The sequence below is a fragment of the Schistocerca serialis genome, chromosome 1 (genome assembly GCF_023864345.2).
Source record: "Schistocerca serialis cubense isolate TAMUIC-IGC-003099 chromosome 1, iqSchSeri2.2, whole genome shotgun sequence".
NCBI classification, from domain to species: Eukaryota; Metazoa; Arthropoda; class Insecta; order Orthoptera; family Acrididae; genus Schistocerca; species Schistocerca serialis.
The window spans coordinates 823,887,259-823,907,964 of record NC_064638.1 but is presented as its reverse complement, the minus strand read 5'-3'; the positions used below and the strand labels follow the sequence as shown (position 1 = coordinate 823,907,964).

At 46.2% G+C, this 20,706-nt stretch overlaps 1 protein-coding gene across 1 annotated transcript in view; it reads right to left on the bottom strand.

The window, feature by feature from the left end:
• The window catches only part of LOC126436618 (serine protease snake-like), a 228,251-nt gene extending 210,984 nt beyond the window's left edge, over positions 1–17,267 (bottom strand). Inside the window, exon 1 of the mRNA XM_050090471.1 lies at positions 17,144–17,267. Coding sequence (XP_049946428.1) covers positions 17,144–17,267 — 124 coding nt within the window. The remainder of the gene's footprint in view (positions 1–17,143) is intronic.
• Between the last annotated feature and the right edge of the window lie 3,439 nt (positions 17,268–20,706).

The following is a 20,706-nucleotide window of genomic DNA, read 5'->3' as shown; positions in this document are numbered from 1 at the left end:
AGTCGAATGCTCTGTCAGTTGCACGACAGAACGCCTGCTAGATGCAGTATCTCTGATGAGTGTTTTCTGGACAGGAAATCAGCACTAAGTTTTGCAAGAATAATTCATAATTTTATTGCGCTCTGGATACCGTATTCCACGTTCCCTCCAGATGAGAATCCGTCGAGAATCACTCTCCGGACGAAATTGGGACTCATCTGCTAAAGGAACATTGGCTCACAGTTCGACGGTCCAGGTGGCATATAGACGACTCCACTCTAAACGTTTCCTTCTGTAGAGACGCGACGGAGGTACGCTTACAGCAGAACAGTAAAGGTCACTTTGCCGAAGCCTTCGCCAGTAGCCGCCCAGTACTAAGGAGGTACCGACTTGCTTTTACAGCCAGATGTCGGTACTTTTTTCTGATGTCTCACATGGTCATCCTTGGATCCAAACATTGTAGAAAAAACCAGTATCGAGGTGGGTCCCTAATGGTGTGTACAGGTATTATGTTTACGACTCGAAGATCTCTTCTTGAAACAGTACGGGTGAATCAGCAAGGTTAAACTGCTGTCAGATATCGTGATGAGATCTTGGGACCTCATGTGCGTTTGTTGCTAGGTGCTGTGGGCCCAGACTTCGTATTGATGGACGATAATGCTCTACTTCACAGAGCACAAGTGGTTGATGTATCTTTGAGGTTCGAAGCCACGATTTATAGAACTTGTATAGTTTTCAACATGGGTATCGTTAGCGATACTTGTGTGTGCCGGTAGAACCAACACCACTTTTATGGAGGGAAACAGTAACATACATATTGCGCCTGCATTTTTTAATAGTTGGCCGGTTATAAGATGATTACATCTTTATTCCTAAGACACACTCGTACCACTCACAAGAAAAACAAATGAGACATGTCCATCCATCGCAGATTTTTGCTTTATATTGTTTGGTGTGGCCAGCATTAATTTATTGGCGAAGTGTTACACCAGAGTCAGGGTAACCCCTGAGGTCCGGCAACCCATATAACACCGTAGAGGATGAGGTTGTCTATGCCCAAAGGCGTAGCCAAAAGCACCGTGGTAAACACCGGCTATTTACACAGAAGAGAATGGAAACAGACATTCCGAGCACTACTTCCTGCAGGGGGAGCTCGAGCCATGCCGTGCAGGAAGTATCACTACGACGAAATCTGATTGGTTGGGGACAGCTATTTAGGGGCTGGAGCCAGGCGCAAAGTTCAGTTCACGCCGGATGCCGACCTCGTGTACTGCAACTGTCGAAGATTACGCCCTCGTCTCGGAATTGGACTGTTACTAGTGTTGACAGCACGCAGTGTTATACTTAGTAGGGGATGTGTGATAGATTCACCATGATCAGCAGGCGGATAAAGACAATGTTCCGACATGTGCAAAGAAAACGGCTTTGTCCTGTCGTAAGGAACATATGGATTTCACGTGGAACATTGTGATAGCCGTAAGGGGAATGAAAGATCTGTTTTTAAATGAAAAAAAAGTCCAGTCATAAGAATTCTACATATTTTCTGATTTCATAGGACGATTCTGCCTGGCGTGCGGGGCGTGTAGTGGCGGCTGCCTGTGGTCGGAACGATTGATATTTCTGGCTTACAGTAGGAGCCATCCGAATTGGGGAGGCCGACTGGGAGACATGAATGTAGCTGATGTAACCGTCACGCCCCCTACATGGGTGAATAGCGAACTAATACCTAGTATGTGTTGGGCAGCCTTTGTCATTTGAGGAGGTTCAATATGTATGTGTGCCGTGCGGGATTAGCCGAGTGGTCTAGGCGCTGCAGTCATGGACTGTGCGGCTGGTCCCGGCGGAGGTTCGAGTCCTCCGTCTGGCATGGGTGTGTGGGATTGTCCTTACGATAATTTAGGTTAAGTAATGTGTAAGCTTAGGGACTGATGACCTTAGCAGTTAAGTCCCATAAGATCTCACACACATGAATGTGTATGTGTGTTTGCACTAGACAGTAATTCCCTCGCGTGTAGACTGACTAGTTGACTGCTTCTGCACATTTCCCATCTTTATTTGGTTGGAACAACATCGGTTGTAATGTGTGTTGTGTGCATCTAGATGGTAAAAGACAGGTGGAAGAGACGTTTGGTGGTTTGCTAGACATGAGAAACACCTTAGTTGACTTTGTAAACTAGAATGATGATTTCGAATCTGTTATATCATTGATATCGGTATTCGTTAAAAAAAATACGAGTGGAACTATTAGTTTCTTCTGTTTTCGAGTTTTCATGTAAAGATCTTCACAGACAAGATTAGTCTCTAGTTACTCAGTGGTTTGCAGCAAGTTCCACTTCGTTGCATCTCGCTAAAGTTTCAGGTTTCTAAAAATATAATTTCCTCTCTTTATATTCGGAATTATAACGTGCGGTAGCATACTGTTATGTGCTTGATATCGAGAACTATTGCATAAGTGGTATGAAATTCTGGCAAACCATGGGAAAATACATATATTCTTGAAATCCCAGAGCCTGAAGATGGCTGTAGAAGGCATGGCAGCAAGCAAGCAAGTAGGTCGTGGCCAGAAACAGTAATGCCTTTGGGCCGAGGGGAGCTAGCACAGCCTTTGTATACGAGATCGGAGGGTGACAGTGGTCTCCTGAGCGCCCTCTGATCGCGCGTTAGGGCAGCGTGTATCGTGGGCATTTAACTCGTGACCGCCACGGTGGATGACCGACTGATCTCGTGACGCTAGTGTGTGCTTCGAGAAGTGAGGGAAATGACAAAAAATGGTTCAAATGGCTCTAAGCACTGTGGGACTTAACATCGGAGGTCATCGGTACCCTAGACTTAGAACTACTAAGGACATCACACACATTCATGCCCGAGGCTGGATTCGAACCTGCGACGGTAGCAGCAGCGCGGTTCCGGACTGAAGCGACTAGAACCGCTCGGCCACAGCGGCCGGCAGGAAAAAGACATCCCTGACTCCAGCAGAAATATAAACTAAGCCCACTCACCGTTTCAAAAAAGTGATAAACACCACTGCAGCTGCAGGACTCAGAATTTTTTCTCTCTCTCTAGCAGTGCCTTCAAACAAACAGTTAAGACTCGAAAAATGGTGAGCGTTTTGTTTAAAATTATAGCGATATTTATTTCGACTTCCAAATATCGTCGTTTTGGCGTGTAAAATCACATATTGCAGTATTTTTGGTTTCGGGATTTATTTCCCACAAAAGTGTGTGAAGTGTTTCAGGAACCGTTTCACAAATGTGGCGCCATCTTTTAAGAGTCAGTGTTCGAGTGTATCGATGTACATCGCAAAACTGAAGCTGACTACAGTGTAGCGATCTTTTTTAAAGTGTATTTAGAGACATATTCAGTTGTATTTAGTACCTTGTGAAGCAGCCTATGCTCAAAGACAAGGGTATTTCCCACAAAAGTGCGCGAAGTGTCTCAAGGATAAAACGAGTAATTACATCGAAAATTGTTAAAGTATTCTTGCATCATTTTCAAAGCTCTCTCACTCACTTTGTACAGTGTTACATTTAGTTCCTGTGACATCTTCAATCTATGTATGTGACAATATTCCGCACATTGCTTGCACACCAGATGTAATAACTCCCGAAGCAGTTCGTGGTCAAAGACAAAGGGTATCCGTGCGCCAGGGATGGGAAGGAGGACGGCTGCGGATATTTCCAACGTGACACGAAGCACGTGACGCACCCTGTGGCTACCGCGTCGCGGTGCTGTGAGCCTGGCGTGTGACTTTTCTTCCAACAGATGCGGAGAATTTGGGATGAACGTCTTTCCTCTTGGACTTCGGGACACAGTCGCATCACTCGCAGAGTTGCGACGTGTAACTTAGTCGCACCTTGCTGCATCTTCATAATTTGATGAAGCGTATTAGTCTTCACCAAATATCATTGCTTTCCAAACATTGTGCAGGTGGCTATGTACACAGTACTCAGCTGCATGATTAGAGTTTTTACACCCGTTAAACTCCTCCTCCAGCACAGAAATCTCATTCATTGAACTCATAGTACACACAATAAACAATCACGTCCGTCCTCCCAGTCCAGCAGCTAGACACAGACTGAGCGAATTTCCCGCCATTTTTTCCCCCCTGTCAAGGGAGGGTAGGGGAGGAGGGCCAACAGCGCCCTCTGGTAGTCAGTTGGACTTCGGACCTCAAGGTGAACGCACTGGATGGAGCTTTTGTCTATGTCAACTCAAACTGTTTAAATTAACAATGCATAGAAAATTAAGAGTTATGTCTATCCTATGCGGCAGCCCAGCACAGACTGAGTCCTTTTCCCATCAATTTCCTGGTGGGAGGGGAGAGGATGGGGAGGGGGAGAGGGAGCTGTAGTTCGTTTAGTGGAGGTAGCTCAACTGACGTATATTCCTTCCAAAATTTTAGCTTCACACCATAAGGTCACTGCAATGTTGTCACATCTTTGGCTGCAGCTTGGATACGCCATCTTGAATAAATATGGCAACAACGCAGAGGGAGGCCATGCCCGCTTTATCCCACTACTACCATGCATGCAGCTCCACCACATGGATGCCGTACTTTAATTAAATGGTGCAACATCCTTTATAATCATTTTGGATGTGGACCACGTCATGGTTTCATAAAACTATCGATATATCGGCTACATTTGCAGCTAGACACAGTGATTGAGGCTGTGTGCACTATCAAGCAAAACGTTGGCAGTTTTACGGGGTTGTGAGGTGGTTCTACATCCAAAAGAATTATATTGAAATGTGTTCCTATTCTGAAAATCTGTGCTCTTATGTTATAGTATCCTGTCTCCAGCACTAAGTTTAGCTTCACGTTCTGTTTATCAAATAAAGTTGTGCCATCAATTTTGTGTATTGCATGTCCAGTCGCAAGCCGAACACATCAAATGATGATCTGAACCTGGGCCAACTGCTTCCCACAATTATGCACATCAATGAGGTAGAACAGTGGCGTCAGTTTAAAGAGCCCAAGGCCACACCATACTGCAAGAGGGATCCAACGTCCAGTGATTTGGGCCATGTGCAAATTTCGACAGTATCTCCAGGGAAGGCCATTCACAGTTGTTACAGACCATCATTCACTTTGTTGGTTGACAGATCTTAAGGATCCAACAGGACGACTTTCCAGGTGTCCACTACGTCTTCAAGAGTTTGACATTACCATAGTGTACAAAAGTGGAGAAAACACCGAGATGCCGACTGTCTCTCAAGAAACCCTGTGCAAGACCATCAAGACTTTGATGAAGATAGTGACTGTCTCGCTGCACTTCAGGATCTCTCTACTGAGCAGAAGAAGGACGCCAAGATATCACAAATTATGCTTGTCTTAAATCGGTCAGAGGATGTGAAAGGACAATTTTAGGTAGTTAATGGATTACTTTTCAAGAAAAACTGTGATCCATTGTGATTCCTAAGCACACGCGCTTAGATGTTCTACAGAAATTCCATGACACACCTGAGGCCAGAAATTTAGGATTTATTTAGACATACGATAGAATCCGCAAGAGTTTTTTCTGGTCAGGTTTATTTAGGAGTGTCCTTCACTATGTGTCGCACTGTTAAGAGTGCCAGCGGAGAAAGGCAGTTCTTCAGTAACCACCGGGCTGACTCATACCAATTCCAGCAGCCGAAATGCCTTTCCAGCGTGTTGGGATTGACCTCCTCGGAGGTTTTAAAAAAATGGCTCTGAGCAGTATGGGACTTAACTTCTGAGGTCATCAGTCCCCTAGAACTTAAAACTACTGAAACCTAACGTACCTAAGGACATCACACACATCCATGTCCGAGGCAGGATTCGAGCCTGCGACCGTAGCGGTCGCGCGGTTCCAGACTGTAGCGCCTAGAACCGCTCGGCCACCCCAGTCGGCTCGGACGATTTCCAACGTCTGCTAGTGGCAATAGATGGATTATTGTTTGCACTGATTATCTGACACGCTATGCTATTAAAAAGCCGTGAAAACAGCTGAAGCATTCGAGGTAGCCAAATTCATCGTAGAAGACACTGTATTAAAACACGGTGCCTCAAGGTCGTTAATTACGGATCGAGGGAAAGTTTTTCAATCGAATCTTGTGACAGAGATAAACCGTCGGTGCAACATTACTCATCAAATGACGACTGCCTACCATCCACAAACTAACGGGCTTACTGAAGGCCTTAATAAGACCTCGGCCGACAATGTTGTTCGTCAATGTTGAGCAGAGCAACTGGGATGATGTGCTACCTTTCGTGACGTTTGCCTACAACACTGCCAAACAAGACACCACAGGATTTACGCCATTTTCCCTGGTGCATGGTCGTGAGACGACGACGACGATGGACACTGTGTTTCCGTTACATGCTTTTGACGTGGGCGACGACTACATCGGCCAGGTGTTATCCAGAGCTGAGGAAGCTAGGCAGTTAGCTCGACTCCGCACGCTGCAGGCTCAAGAAAACGATCGCCGAAAGTATTTCGCGAGCCATCGCCCTGTTGTCTACTAGCCTGGTGATCTCGTCTGGATCTTCACTCCTGTTCGAAAGGTTGGTGTCTCTGAGAAGCTCCTCAGGTGCTACTTTGGAACTTATAAGGTTGTAAGACAGTTGTATGATGTTACTTATGAAGTTGAAGATTTCGACCCCGACACAAGACGACGAAAGATTAGATATACGATCCACGTCCTTTGAATGAAGCCCTATAAGGTTGCTGCAATCCAGTATAAATTCGAAGCTCCAGCGATATGCAACAAGAGGAAAGGTGACGAAGAACGTAGCAGCAAGGTAAGTTATAAGAGGATCACCGCCAGGGCGAACATCCGTCATCGGGAGTCGGAGTATGCAGGACGGATGACTCGTTTCCGGACTCGGATAACGTAACACCGAGAATGGAGGGAACAATGTCGCAGAAGAAATTGAGTAGCACAGTCGACGTAGTGTAGTGGTTATGATACTAAACTGTCGCATGGAGGGTTGTGAGTTCAAAAAAGAGTCCGCCTTTAGCCGCGGAGTAGCTCGAACTTGTTTGCGTCCCGGCTGCGGACGTTCGCGGAAGAAGCAGTGTTTACACCGTCATCACTCGCGCGTGTTACTGTTTGAATCGAACGCAATGGCACACAATTTCCGAAAAACCACGATACAGTTCACGTTCTGTAACGAGTATGCAAGACCGATGGCTTTCGAAATCGAACGTTTCTTGAGGGACGAAGTGCATCTTAATTACACGGAGATTGTTGGAATTCATTTATCAATCGTGAGCAGCACTCTTTACGTAAAGATGATTGACGACGCAGCATTCGATAGGATCATCGAAGCCGCCAAACGAGGATTCCAGTTCCGACACTCCGATGGTCATATTGGCGAAGTTTTAGTCGCTCATTCGGGGCTGGGCGTGCGTACGATTCGAGTGTTCGAGCTGTCTTTCGAGGTACCCGAATCATTGGTCACTGAATCACTCCAGCCATATGGCAGAGTTATTAGTCATACGGCCGAACGTTGGGCAAGTATTAGCACTTATCCAGTGCTCAATGGTGTCCGACAGGTGCGAATTGCCCTTACGAAACATGTGCCATCATACAAAAACATCGGCGGCTGTAGAGCTATTGTCATCTATGATGGACAACCCCGGGTGTGGAGGTGAAGGACATCTTCGATCTGCGTGTATGCAGAGGAGACTCGTGCAACTCCCCAGTGGAGACTTCCAGAATCTGACAACACCAACGTCACTGCCGATGACTTACGTGACGGCGCTTCGAGGGGAGGTGACGCCGAGGTCGGAGCGCACCATCGAACCGACGCCGCAGTTGATTGAGGCGCCTTCGGACCCCACTGAAGAAGGAATGGCTCCGACCAACCTCCAATCTCAGACGCTACAGGTGGTGCAAAAAGAGGATGACAGCAGCACAATAGGCATGGAAGCAGAAGTGGAACGGCCCCAGGGCGTTGTGGCGGCGGCGAGAACGCAGGAGATGCAAGATTCGTCAACACCAGAGGCCGAGGTTAGGGCCCGCAAACAACGCTCGCCAAAGCGCCGCAAGAAGCGCCGACTAAACTCTGCGGAGACGCTCCCTTCTCTTCTCGGGGGCCCGGATGAGTCTAACACTATGGACCTGTCTGACTTGTAACCACAAGCTTCGGATGTCGCAGACCATATGAATTCGGACAGTGAAAAGATGTCATGTCGTTCAGACGACGCATCCGCTCAGGGGCCTGCTACCCCTTCTGCGGTGGAGTCTAAAGCTGCGAAAGAACAACAGATGTCACACATCAATGCCACAAAGGAAAATTTGGAGCACCCCAATAATATCAGCTGGTATGAGCAGGACGACGAAATCACAGATGCGGACCATTCTATTGGTGGGGACTTGCATCCGTCCGCATCTCAAGAAACCTAATGCCGCAGGGACACGTTCGTCGGGCGATCCTCTGCGAAAGTGCAAAGGGACTATCGATACGGTAAACATTTGTCATTTTAACATCATGTGGAGATGACAGCTACTCGACCCCAGGCATACAGAATAGGGACAGTGAATGTAAATACCATTAGATCGCCCGTGAAACAGCAGTTGTTTAGGGACATGATATACGCATCGGATGTGGATATACTGATGGTGCAGGAAATTTACATTCCTGAGTTCCAGGAAGTACATGGCTACATCTCCTACACCTTGCCGCATTCGAACAACGATAGTGGAACGGCGATATTGGTCCGGGACGGGATTCCGGTTCGCGACCTGGCTTATCTACCTTCGGCACGAGGACTGGCGATAACTGTTAATGGAATTCGCATTCTCAATATTTATACCCCTTCCGGCACAGACAACAGACGGGCGTGTGCGGGATATTATTCGGAAGAGATTGTGCCCTTATTTACCGGCAGATTCGATCATTTCATTATAGGTGGTGACTTCAATTGTGTTTTAGCCCAAAAGGACCAGACTCCACATTGCAATACCTGTCGGGAATTGGATGTGCTATGCCGGGATTTGGAGTTAAGCGACACCTGCGACATGATTCATAGGAACCATGAAGGATATACTTTTTTTACCAGTCACTCGGCGAACACACTCGATCGAATATATGCTTCGGTTGGCCTACAGGATCAGGTGGTCGACGCGGAACGATGGCCTGCGGCATTTACTGATCATATGGCTTACATTTGTACCATATTACTCCATAGGCAAAGTGTGTGGAGAAGCCGCGGGACATGGAAGCTCAATTCGTCACTTTTGGCGGACCCCGAATGTCGTCAGAGAGTCGAGGAGGTATGGGCCACATGTCAACGCCGTCTACCAACATATACCTCCGTGCCTCAATGGTGGCTCGAGTGTACTAAGCCGGCAATAACAAGAGCTCTAATACAGTATGGTCGGGATAAGACGAGATGGCAAAGAGACACTCCTGATTATTATTACACCATGCTTCGTGAGCTGTCCTTCCAGGTGCCATCTGCAGAACATCATGCGGAAGTTCATCGTGTCGGGGCACAAATCCTATCGATCACGCGACGACGACTGGGTGGCATCCCAATACGGGCAAGATGTCTTGACACCATCACTGGGGAACGTACCTAGATGCACCATGTGTCGCGGGAACATAAACGTTACCGCCGGGCATTGGTAACAGTGCTCCACGGTTTAGATGGCCGTCAACTGACAACACAACAGGACATTGCAAATGAATTTTTAAAGCATTTCCGCTACCTCTATGCCGGTACACCGACGGACCGTCGGGTGGGGGAAGAGATACTGCAACATCTGCAAACGATACTGACGGAGACGGATAAGGCAGCGCTTATGGAGCCACTCACAGAAGACGATATAAAGGTGGCACTCACAAAAGGAGCGGCCCATAAATCACCAGGGCCAGATGGGATTACGCTAGAGTTTTATCGAGAATTCGTGGACATGATGAGGACACAGTTGATGTCGATGTACAATGAGGCGATGCGTCCGGACATGCGCCTACCGTCGGATTTTGTAACGGGCTTTCTTCTTCCCATCCCGAAGATGGTGGGGAGTCGCAGTGTTAATCAATATCGGCCTCTCACTATGCTAAACACCGACTATAAAATCTTTGCACGACTAATAGCGCCTCAAGCTGGCGATATCCAGGACAATATCCCCTGATCAGGCTTGCCTAGGGGTGCGAAGCAACATCTCCTCGGCGTTAAGTGAATACCGTGACGTTATCGCCCTTGCGGAAACGTGTAAAATGCGAGCAGCGATGATATCTGTGGACTTCGATCGTGCGTTCGACAGGATAAACCATGACTTCTTGGCGTCAGTCATGAGCCGAATGGCGATTCCACCTGTTTTCATCTCCAACGTTATGAGGCTAATACGAGGAGCTACATCGAAGGTGATTGTAAACGGTCGGGTAGCGGGCTCGATTCCTATTAACAGCTCAGTCCGACAAGGGTGCCCACTCTCCATGATGCTGTTTGCGATAGCGCTTGAGCCGCTGATGTGTGTTATGAGGCGTTCACTTACTGAGAAAGCGCTTAATGAGAACTCTTTCGTTTGTCGCGTGTATGCGGACGACCTGATCCTTCTTGTCAGATCAGGACGTGAAGTGCGTCAGGCTGTTGAACATCTAGACTCTTACGGGACGGCGGCAGGCAGTGTCGTTAACATGACGAAATCCAAAATTGTGCACATTGGACGGGGCCTGGAAGACGTACCGGGACCGTTTCAGACGGTGGAATCGCTGAGATGTCTGGGGATCACATTTACCCGTTCACTACGGCGGTCAGCGGCGGCGAGTTCTCGACGGCTTCTGCAGAATGTTCGTCTGACGATACGCAACAACTCACTGAGAACCTTCGACATGATCCAACGTGTGGCATACACTAACGTTCACATAGCGTCTCGACTGCCCCGTTCAGCGCAGATCCTACCAATACCGAAGGGTATTGCAGACCGCCCCATGGCTGCCTTTGGTTACTATGTTAGTACTGGGATGTTATTTAAGATCAAATATGACACGTTAACGCTACAGTTCCAGAACGGTGGCCTCAACCTCACAAACGTGCGAAACAAAGCTCTGGCGCTTTACATGCAAGCGATGAAACAAAATTGGCAACAACGAAAGCATACCATAACGTCAGCTCTGATAGAAGTACTTGTTCTGCCTTCGTACGAACCCCCTATTGCGGTGGGCAATATTTCGCCTTCTCTTGCACACATTGCCTCATTTCTTGTTGATTACAGTTATGTTCGTCTGAAAGTACCTTCGACGGGAATACCCACGACTCGGGAGATCTATAGGTGCTTGATGGACCACCATGGCCGCAACATAATGGGATTCAAGTACCCGTCGAGAACGTGGAACCACATTTGACGTGCAGTGCATACTCCATTACTGTCAAAAGCAGCGAGATCGATGTGGTATATTCTTATAAACCGTAAACTTGTGACCAGGAGTCGGTTACATACAATTCATATGGTCGATTCTCCTCTTTGCACAAACTGTGGACTGTTAGCAACGGAAGAACATGGTTTAGTGTGTGGCGCAGCGAGGGACGTCTGGATGCTGACGCGTCGAATACTGGCCTTCCTTCGGCGCACTAAATACGCAGAAATCACATAGGATGTCCTTCTTATATCGGACAAGACCTTCCCCCCCCCCCCAAAAAAAAAGACGTATGCGGTCAGCTGGATCGCTGGAGTCGTGACGAAATATTTGTATTCGTACGATATTAAGTCCGTGATGGATTATTGGATGTATTTACAAGAACAACACGAGCTCATACGGAGTCATACGTAATACAGGACTTACTTTTCCAATTTTTAGAAAGAGTTTTTGACAATCCGCCCGACAGCTGGGGTGTCCCAGAACTGAGAAGAGGCCGGCCGGTGTGGCCGTGCGGTTAAAGGCGCTTCAGTCTCGAACCGCGTGACCGCTACGGTCGCAGGTTCGAATCCTGCCTCGGGCATGGATGTGTGTGATGGCCTTAGGTTAGTTAGGTTTAAGTAGTTCTAAGTTCTAGGGGACTGATGACCACAGATGTTAAGTCCCATAGTGCTCAGAGCCATTTTGAACCATTTGAACTGAGAAGACTCCTGCAGCAGAACGACTAGAGACAGTACTGCGCGGTTTAGTTATATTGGCCTATAGCACACTGAGAAGAAAACTGGCCCCTACCTGTTGGCGCCAGTTATGACTGGATTATGTTAACGTGAAAAGAAAAACAAAACACACACACACACACACACACACACACACACACACACACACACAACGATGGTAAACACCGAAACCGCCTCAGATAATGGTCCTTCGAATGGTCGACGCAGGAGAAATACATGCCGCCCACAATGGCAAAAATGGTCAAGATTATATGACTTTCTGCCAGATTTATGATGGGACACCGCGTGCTGCAGGGATTGTGATGCAGATGATATCTTCATTTTCACTCCCGCCCGTGACTATAATTGTCATTTACTTTATTCATGTTAAAAAAAAAAAAAAAAAAAAAAACATGGATAGAGCGTTAAAAAAAACCTCACCTGAGCTGTGAAATTTTAATTTCTATATTGGGTAAGTACATTCTAGAAGTATTCACAAATGGCAAGAATCATTGTACTGGACTGTTCTGTAGCTGTGTATATACCGTATGTGTTCTTGCCGGAGACAGTTCGCTCCACGCTCTTGCATGTGCAAGTGCTGAATAAACCTTCGTTAAGTGAGGTTAGTGTTCGTCATTCATCTAATTACACCTTCTCCTACGTGAAATTGTATAGGCTTTCTAAATTTATGGCAAAATTTGATTGAAATAGGAAAAATATTTGGCTCGGTGTATAGTAGACTCTACACTCTGGTAGCATGAAACGTAGTGCAAAGAAAGTTTAATATTGAAGAAAAATTTCTTCTTTCAGATATGTTCAAAATGTTCAAATGTGTGTGAATTCCTAAGGGACCAAACTGCCGATGTCATCGGTCCCTAGACTTATACACTACTCGCACTACTTAAACTAACTTATGCGAAGAAGATCTCTCTCTCTCTCTCTCTCTCTCTCTCTCTCTCTCTCTCTCTCTCTCTCTCTCACACACACACACACACACACACACACACACACACACACGACGGGGGGAAGTCGCGCGAGCCTTGGCAAGGCGTCTTAGACCACGCGGCTACCCCGAGCGGCTTCAGACATGTAGTTTTTAGATTATCATAATATGAAGAATGAACTTCGTGTTTGCTAAAAGGCATTTTGGGAATTTAGAATGCAGTTTTTGGCTGTTTAGAATGAAATTAGCAAATCTGCAGTACACATTCTGGCAAAAATTAAAATTAATGTAACTGGATTCATATTAGGCTGAAACATACTAAGGTTAATGAAACTAGGCTTCCAAAGCTTTAGTTTTGTTTCCGTTACAGAGTAATAGATATTTTCAGGTTATTAAGTGCAAAGGATCTCGACTTTTGGAGATGGTTCCGCTTACTGTAGAAAACATGTGTTGGAGGTGGCCTGAAGATGGTTCGAACTGAGAATAGGCAGTACTAGTCGAAAAAGGATCAAGCTGCAGAGAAAACAGTTCATATCGAAGCAAATAAATAAGTCCGAAAGGAAAGAAAAGACAACTAAAATTCACAGTTTCCTGGGTTACAATGACACAAAGTGTATATATATAGTGTATTGGGCCTAATCTCTCTGTTCAAAAACGTCCGAATCCTACTCATAGCGTGCAGACTAAACTGCTACCCATCGTATCACCTTGAAAGACGGATAGCCAAGCAAGATTCCCTTAGCCTATTTGGCTCTTACAGAGCTTAGCATCGATGGGAGAAAAGCAGCCTACCCGTTCTGCTGTTAACGTGCGGTAGCTTGTCTGCACGGCTAACAGGTAAGCGTGGGCAGGTTAAAAGCGGAATGTATACAGAGGGTGGTCCACTGATAGTGACCGAGCCAAATATTTCACGAAATAAGCATCAACCGAAAAAAACTACAAAGAACGAAACTCGTCTAGCTTGAAGGGGGAAACCAAATGGCGCTATGGTTGGCCCGCTAGATGGCGCTGCCATAGGTCAATCGGATGTCAACTGCGTTTTTTTTTTTAAAGGAAATCCCCATTTTTATTACATATTCGTGTAGTACGTAAAGAAATATGAATGTTTTAGTTGGACCACCTTTTTCTCTTTGTGATAGATGGCGCTGTAATAGTCACAAACGTATATTACATGGTATCACGTAAAATTCCGCCAGTGTGGACGGTATTTGCTTCGTGATACATTACCCGTGTTAAAATGGAACGTTTACCAATTGCGGAAAAGGTCGACATCGTGTTGATGTATGGCTATTGTGATCAAAATGCCCAACGGGCGTGTGCTATGTAAGGTGCTCGGTAACCTGGACGACATCATCCAAGTGTCCGGACCGTCCGCGGGATAGTTACGTTATTTAAGGAAACAGGAAGTGTTCAGCCACACGTGAAACGTTAATCACGACCTGCAACAAATGATGGTGGCCAAGTAGGTGTTTTAGCTGCTGTCGCAGCTAACCCGCACATCAGTAGCAGACCAACTGCGCGAGAATCGGGAATCACAAAAACGTCGGTGTTGAGAATGCTACATCAATATCGATTGCACCCGTACCATATTTCCATGCACCAGGAATTGCATGGCGGCGACTTTGAACGTCGTGTACAGTTCTGTCATTGGGCACAAGAGAAATTACGGGACGATGACAGATTTTTTTGCACGCGTTCTATTTAGAGACGAAACGTCATTCACCAACAGCGGTGACGTAAACCGGCATAAAATGCACGATGCCTGTGACAAGTGGAACATCAGCGACCTTGGCGGGTTGATGTATGGTGCGGCATTATGGGAGGAAGGATAATTGGCTCCCATTTTATCGATGGCAATCTAAATGGTGCAATGTATGCTGATTTCCTACGTAATGTTCTAGCGACGTTACAACAAGATGTTTCACTGCATGACAGAATGGCGATGTACTTCCAACATGATGGATGTCCGGCACACAGCTCGCGTGCGGTTGAAGCGGTATTGAATAGTATATTTGATGACAGGTGGATTGGTCGTCGAAGCACTATACCATGGCCCGCACGTTCACCGATCTGACGTACCCAGATTTCTTTCTGGGGAGAGAGTTGAAGGATATTTGCTATCGTGATCCACCGACAACGCCCGACAACATGCGTCAACGCATTGTCGATGCATGTGCGAACATTACCGAAGGCGAACTACTCGCTGTTGAGAGGAATGTCGTTAAACGTATTGCCAAATGCATTGAGGTTGACGGACATCATTTTGAGCTATTGTTGCATTAATGTGATATTTACAGGTAATCACGCTGTAACAGCATGCGTTCTCAGAAATGATAAGTTCTCAAAGGTACATGTATCACATTGGAACAATCGAAATAAAATGTTCAAAAGTATCTACGTTCTGTATTTTAATTTAAAAAACCTACCTTTTACCAACTGTTCGTCTAAAATTGTGAGGCATACGTTTGTGACTATTAATAGTGGTCCAACTAAAACATTCATATTTCTTCACGTACTACACGAATATGTAAAAAATGGGGGTAACTATTTAAAAAAAACGCAGTTGATATCCGTTTGACCTATGGCAGCGCCATCTAGTGGGCCATCTGGTTTCCCTCTTCAAGCTAGGCAAGTTTCGTTCTTTGTAGTTTTTTCGTTTGAGACTTATTTCGTGAGATATTTGGACCGGTCACGATCATTGGACCACCCTGTATATAGGCTTTCTAAATTTATGGCAAACATTGATTGAAATAGGAAAAATATATGGCTCAGTGTATATTAGACTCTACATTCTGGTAGCATGCAACGTAATGCAAAGAAAGTTCAATATCGAAGAAAAGGTTCTTCTTTCAGACATGTTCAAAATGTTCATATGTGTGTGTATTCCTAAGAGACCAAACTGCTGATGTCATCGGTCCCTAGACTTACACACTACTTAAACTAATTTACGTTAAGAACAACACACACACACACACACACACACACACACACACACACACACACACACACATGTCAGAGGGAGGCCCTGAACCTCCGACGGGGGGAAGTCGCGCGAACCTAGGCAAGGCGCCGTACACCACGCGGCAATCCCGCGCGGCTTCAGACGTGTACTTTTTAGACTAACATAATATGAAGAATGAACTTCGTGTTTGCTAAAAGGTATTTTGGGAATTTAGAATGCAGTTTTTGGCCATTTAAAATGAAATCAGCAAATCTGGAATACACATTCTGGCAAAAGTATTACTGGATTCATATTTGGCTGAAACATACTAAGGTTAACGAAACTAGGCTTCCAAAGCTTTAGTTTAGTTGGCGCTACAGCGTAATAGATATCTTCAGGTTATTAAGTGCAAAGGACCTCGACTTTTACAGGTGGTTCCGGCTACTGTAGAAAACATGTGTCAAAGGTGACCTGAAGTTGTGTTCGAACTGAGAATAGGCAGTACTAGTCGAAAAAGGGTCAAGCTGCAGAGAAAACAGTTCGTATCGAAGCAAATAAATAAGTCCAAAATTCGCTGAAGAGGAAAAAAAGGACAAGTAAAATTCATAGTTTCCTGGGTTACAATGACACAAAATGAATTTATATATTATATTGGGCCTAAGCTATCGGTTCATAAACGTCCGAATCCTACTCATAGCGTGCAGACTAAACTGCTAGCTACTGCAGCATCGTGAAAGACGGGTAGCCAAGCAAAATTCCCTTGGCCGGCCGTTGTGGCCGAGCTGTTCTAGGCGCTTCAGTTTGGAATCGCGTGAGAGCTACGATTGCAGGTTCGAATCCTGCATGGATGTGTGTGATGTCCTTAGATTAGTTAGGTTTAATAGTTCTAAGTTCTAGGGGACTGATGACCTCAGTCCCATAGTGCACAGAGCCATTTGAACCAAGATTCCCTTAGCCTGTTTGGATCTTACAGAGGTTATCATCGATGGGAGGAAAGCAGCCTACCCGTTCTGCTGATGACGCGCGGTGGCTTGTCTGTTCGGCTAACAGGTAAGCGTGATCAGGTTACAAGCGGAATGTACATATCACTGGCGTGAGGCGCGTGGAGAGAACGCAGTGGCGTCGCCGCAAAGTGTGTGTCTGTCCAAGTGCAGAGCGCGGCGCGCTGCCGCCTTCTCGCGTGCTCCCCGCTATAGCGCGGCTCCCCGCCTCTGCCGCCGCCCGCTACTTACTGGCCTGGCTCTTGTCTCCGGGGTCCGCGGCGGCAGGAGCCGTCGCCAGCAGAAGCGCCACCGTCAAGGGCAGCAGCTGCGCCGCCGGGCTGCGCTTGACCGCGCGCGCACACCGCCGGTCCATTGCGCCGCACTAAAGCTCCAGCTAGCTTTACAGAGCCTTTTAACTGGACGCCGCCACGATAAGACTAAAGACATCCCCCCTCCTCCAGACGTTTTCATTCTTTCCTTTTCTCTCTTTCTCACACTGCAGGTAAGCTACCAGCGTTCCACCCGGGTTTATATCAAGACATTACTGTGTTCGCTCACAGCCACTCGCTGACGGTCTCTAATGGCGGTGACGTCGGCGAGACATAACCGTAAAGCTTCATTTTTACGAACACCGCTTCTCCTAGAGTACTGGTAACTAGCTATGTTTGCAATACATAGAGAACAGACCGACTTCATCGGAGTTGCAAATTCTCTCCTAATATACACTTCCGGCCAATGAAATTGCAAATTAAGAAAAAAATGGTTCAAATGGCTCTGAGCACTATGGGACTCAACTGCTGAGGTCATTAGTCCCCTAGAACTTAGAACTAGTTAAACCTAACTAACCTAAGGACATCACAAACATCCATGCCCGAGGCAGGATTCGAACCTGCGACCGTTGCGGTCTTGCGGTTCCAGACTGCAGCGCCTTTAACCGCACGGCCACTTCGGCCGGCGCAAATTAAGAAATTTTATTTGTTGGTTACGTATAAGTTACACACTGAAGTGCCAAAGAAACTGGTATAGACATGCGTATTCAGGTACAGAGGTATGTAAACAGGCAGAAAACGGCGCTGCGGTCGGCAACACCCATACAAGGCAACAAGTGCCTGGCGCAGTTTTTAGATCGGTTACTGCTGCTGCAATGGTAGGTTGTCAAGATTTATATGAATTTGAACGTGGTGATATAGTAGGCGCACGAGCGATGAGACACAGCATCTCCGAGGTAGCGATGAAGTGGCGATTTTTCCGGACAACCATTTCACGAGTGTACCGTGAATATCAGGAATCCGGTAAAACATCAAATCTCTGGCCGGAAAAAGATCTTGCAAGAACTGGACCAACGAAGACTGAAGAGAATCGTTCAACATGACAGAAATGCAATCCTTCCGGAGATTGCAGCAGATTTCAGTTCTGGGCCATCAGCAAGTGTCAGCGTGCGAATCATTTAACGAAACATCATCGATATAGGTTTTCGGAGTCGAAGGCTCAATCATATATCCTTGATGACTGCACGACAAAAAGCTTTACGCCTCACTTGCTCCCCTCCACACTGATATTGGACTGTTGATGACTGGAAACACGTTGCCTGGTCGTACGAGTGTCGTTTCAAATTGTATGGACCAGGTGGACGTGTACGGGTATGGAGACAACCTCATGAATCCATGGACACTGTATGTCAGCAGAACGCTTTTCAAGCCGGTGAAGGCCCTGTAATGGCGTGAGGCCTGTGAAGTTGGGGTGATATGGGACCCCTGATACGTCTAGATACGACGCTGACAGGTTACACGTACGTAGGCATCTTGTCTGAACACCTGCGTCTGTTCATGTCCATTGTGAATTCCCACGGACTTGAGCAATTCCAGGAGGACAATGCGACATCCCACAGGTCAAGAATTGATACAAAGTGGCTCCAGGAACGCTCTTCTGTGTTTTAACACTTCCGCTGGTCACCAAACTTCCCAGACATGAACATTACTGGGCATATCTGGGATGCCTTGCAACGTGCTCCATCCTCTTGTACGGATTTATAGACAGCCCTGCAGGATTCATTGTGTCAGTTCCCTCCAGCACTACTTCAGACATTAGTCGAGTCCATGCCACGTCGTGTTGCGGCACTCCTGCGTGCTCGCGGGAGCTGTACACGATATTAGGGAGGTGTACTAGTTTCTTTAGCTCTTCATTGTAGGTGGAAAAATATATAATTGCATTTGTAGGTGATTTGGTGGGATACAGGTGTTCAGAAACAGCCTGAAAAGCTTGTAAGAGTATTGTAACGTAGGTTTTGCTGAGAAAATTTCGATACGTTGCGCCGTTTCTGAGTTAATTATCATTTGAATTTAGCCAATCCGGCCGTTGGGCGAAGAAATTCAAGTGGCCATTGAATAAAATTAGTGTCAGTTGTTATCATAGCTTAGTTAATAGCACATGAGACTGCTCAGCCTTTCACTCGAGATCGATCCTTACTACGGTCTCATGTGCAATTTTTGTATTCCTCTCCTGCGCGGATTTAGGAAACCAAACTAAGAACACGTTTAGCGACACCGTCTCTGACGGGCCGCTTAATATTGCGCAGGCAACGGCGTAATTGACTAATTCCAATGGTAATTATCTCGGAAGCGGCGCAAAGTATCAATTTGTTTTCTTAAAAATTATTTCTCAGCACAAACTACCCTGCAACAGCTTCTCAGACTGTTTCTGACCAGCTTGTATAAACAGCGCACTATCTGATAAAAGGTATCCTGACATCCCTATCTAACGCGAAACACTAGGTGTCTTAAAAGATGGACCCATCACCATAAAATATGGTGGGGAGTATTCTGTTGTCAGTAGACAAGCTGTAACGCCAGAATGGATAAGAGAACTCAATGATTTCGAACGTGGTCTTGTCGTTCGATGCTTCCTTAGTAACAAAACCATCAGGGGCATTTCAATGCTCCAATAGCTGCCCAAATCGATCATTGATGATCTGATTGCAGACTCTAAAGGCATAGGAGCAACCGCAGCTGAACCAAGACCAGGCAGACCTCATGTAACGACGAACAGAGACAGGTTTACCCTTACAAAAAAGGAGCAGCATTCATGTAATTTACATAATGCAACAAAGCACATCAGATTTCAAAGCAAGCGCTCCAATTGGTGCCATACCTAGTACCTTTCTACCAGGGAAAATCATTAATCCTATCTGCAGATGCTTCACAGTATGGAGCTAATACTGCACCACGAACAAACCAATGAATCAGAACATTCCACAGAATTCAGCTCAAAGAAATTAATTGGTGCTTAAACAGAAAACGAAGCGTTAGCCGTCATCTGTACAGTCCAGAAATTCCACACTTCACCGTGTGGTGTAAATCTCCAGCTAGTAACCGACTACAATTGCTTGCTACGTTAGCCTTGGGTAAGACACGACAACGGAAATATTGCAGGGATTGGCATTATTCTTTCGGAATGTGGACGTGACATAATTTACAAGCCAATAGGCCACCATACGAATGTTGACAATCTGTCATGACTCTCTGCAGGTGCAGACCCGGAATTTAACAAACAAGAAATCGTAATTTTCGGTAGTCCTACAACACCCCCAAAACTTTATAATGGATATTGAATAACAGTCCGGATAAAAATACAGGTGTGACATCTGTACTGGCCAGTTATTGACAGAGGTACTGAGCCCTTAGCAGTCATGCATGGAGTGCTCTCAGCGACAGATCTCACTAAACAGGGTGTTCTCCACGTCACCATTATCAGGACCATGGGAAGGTATTCGCTTATATTATACAAAAACATCGGGGAAAAAGACGTCACTGAGT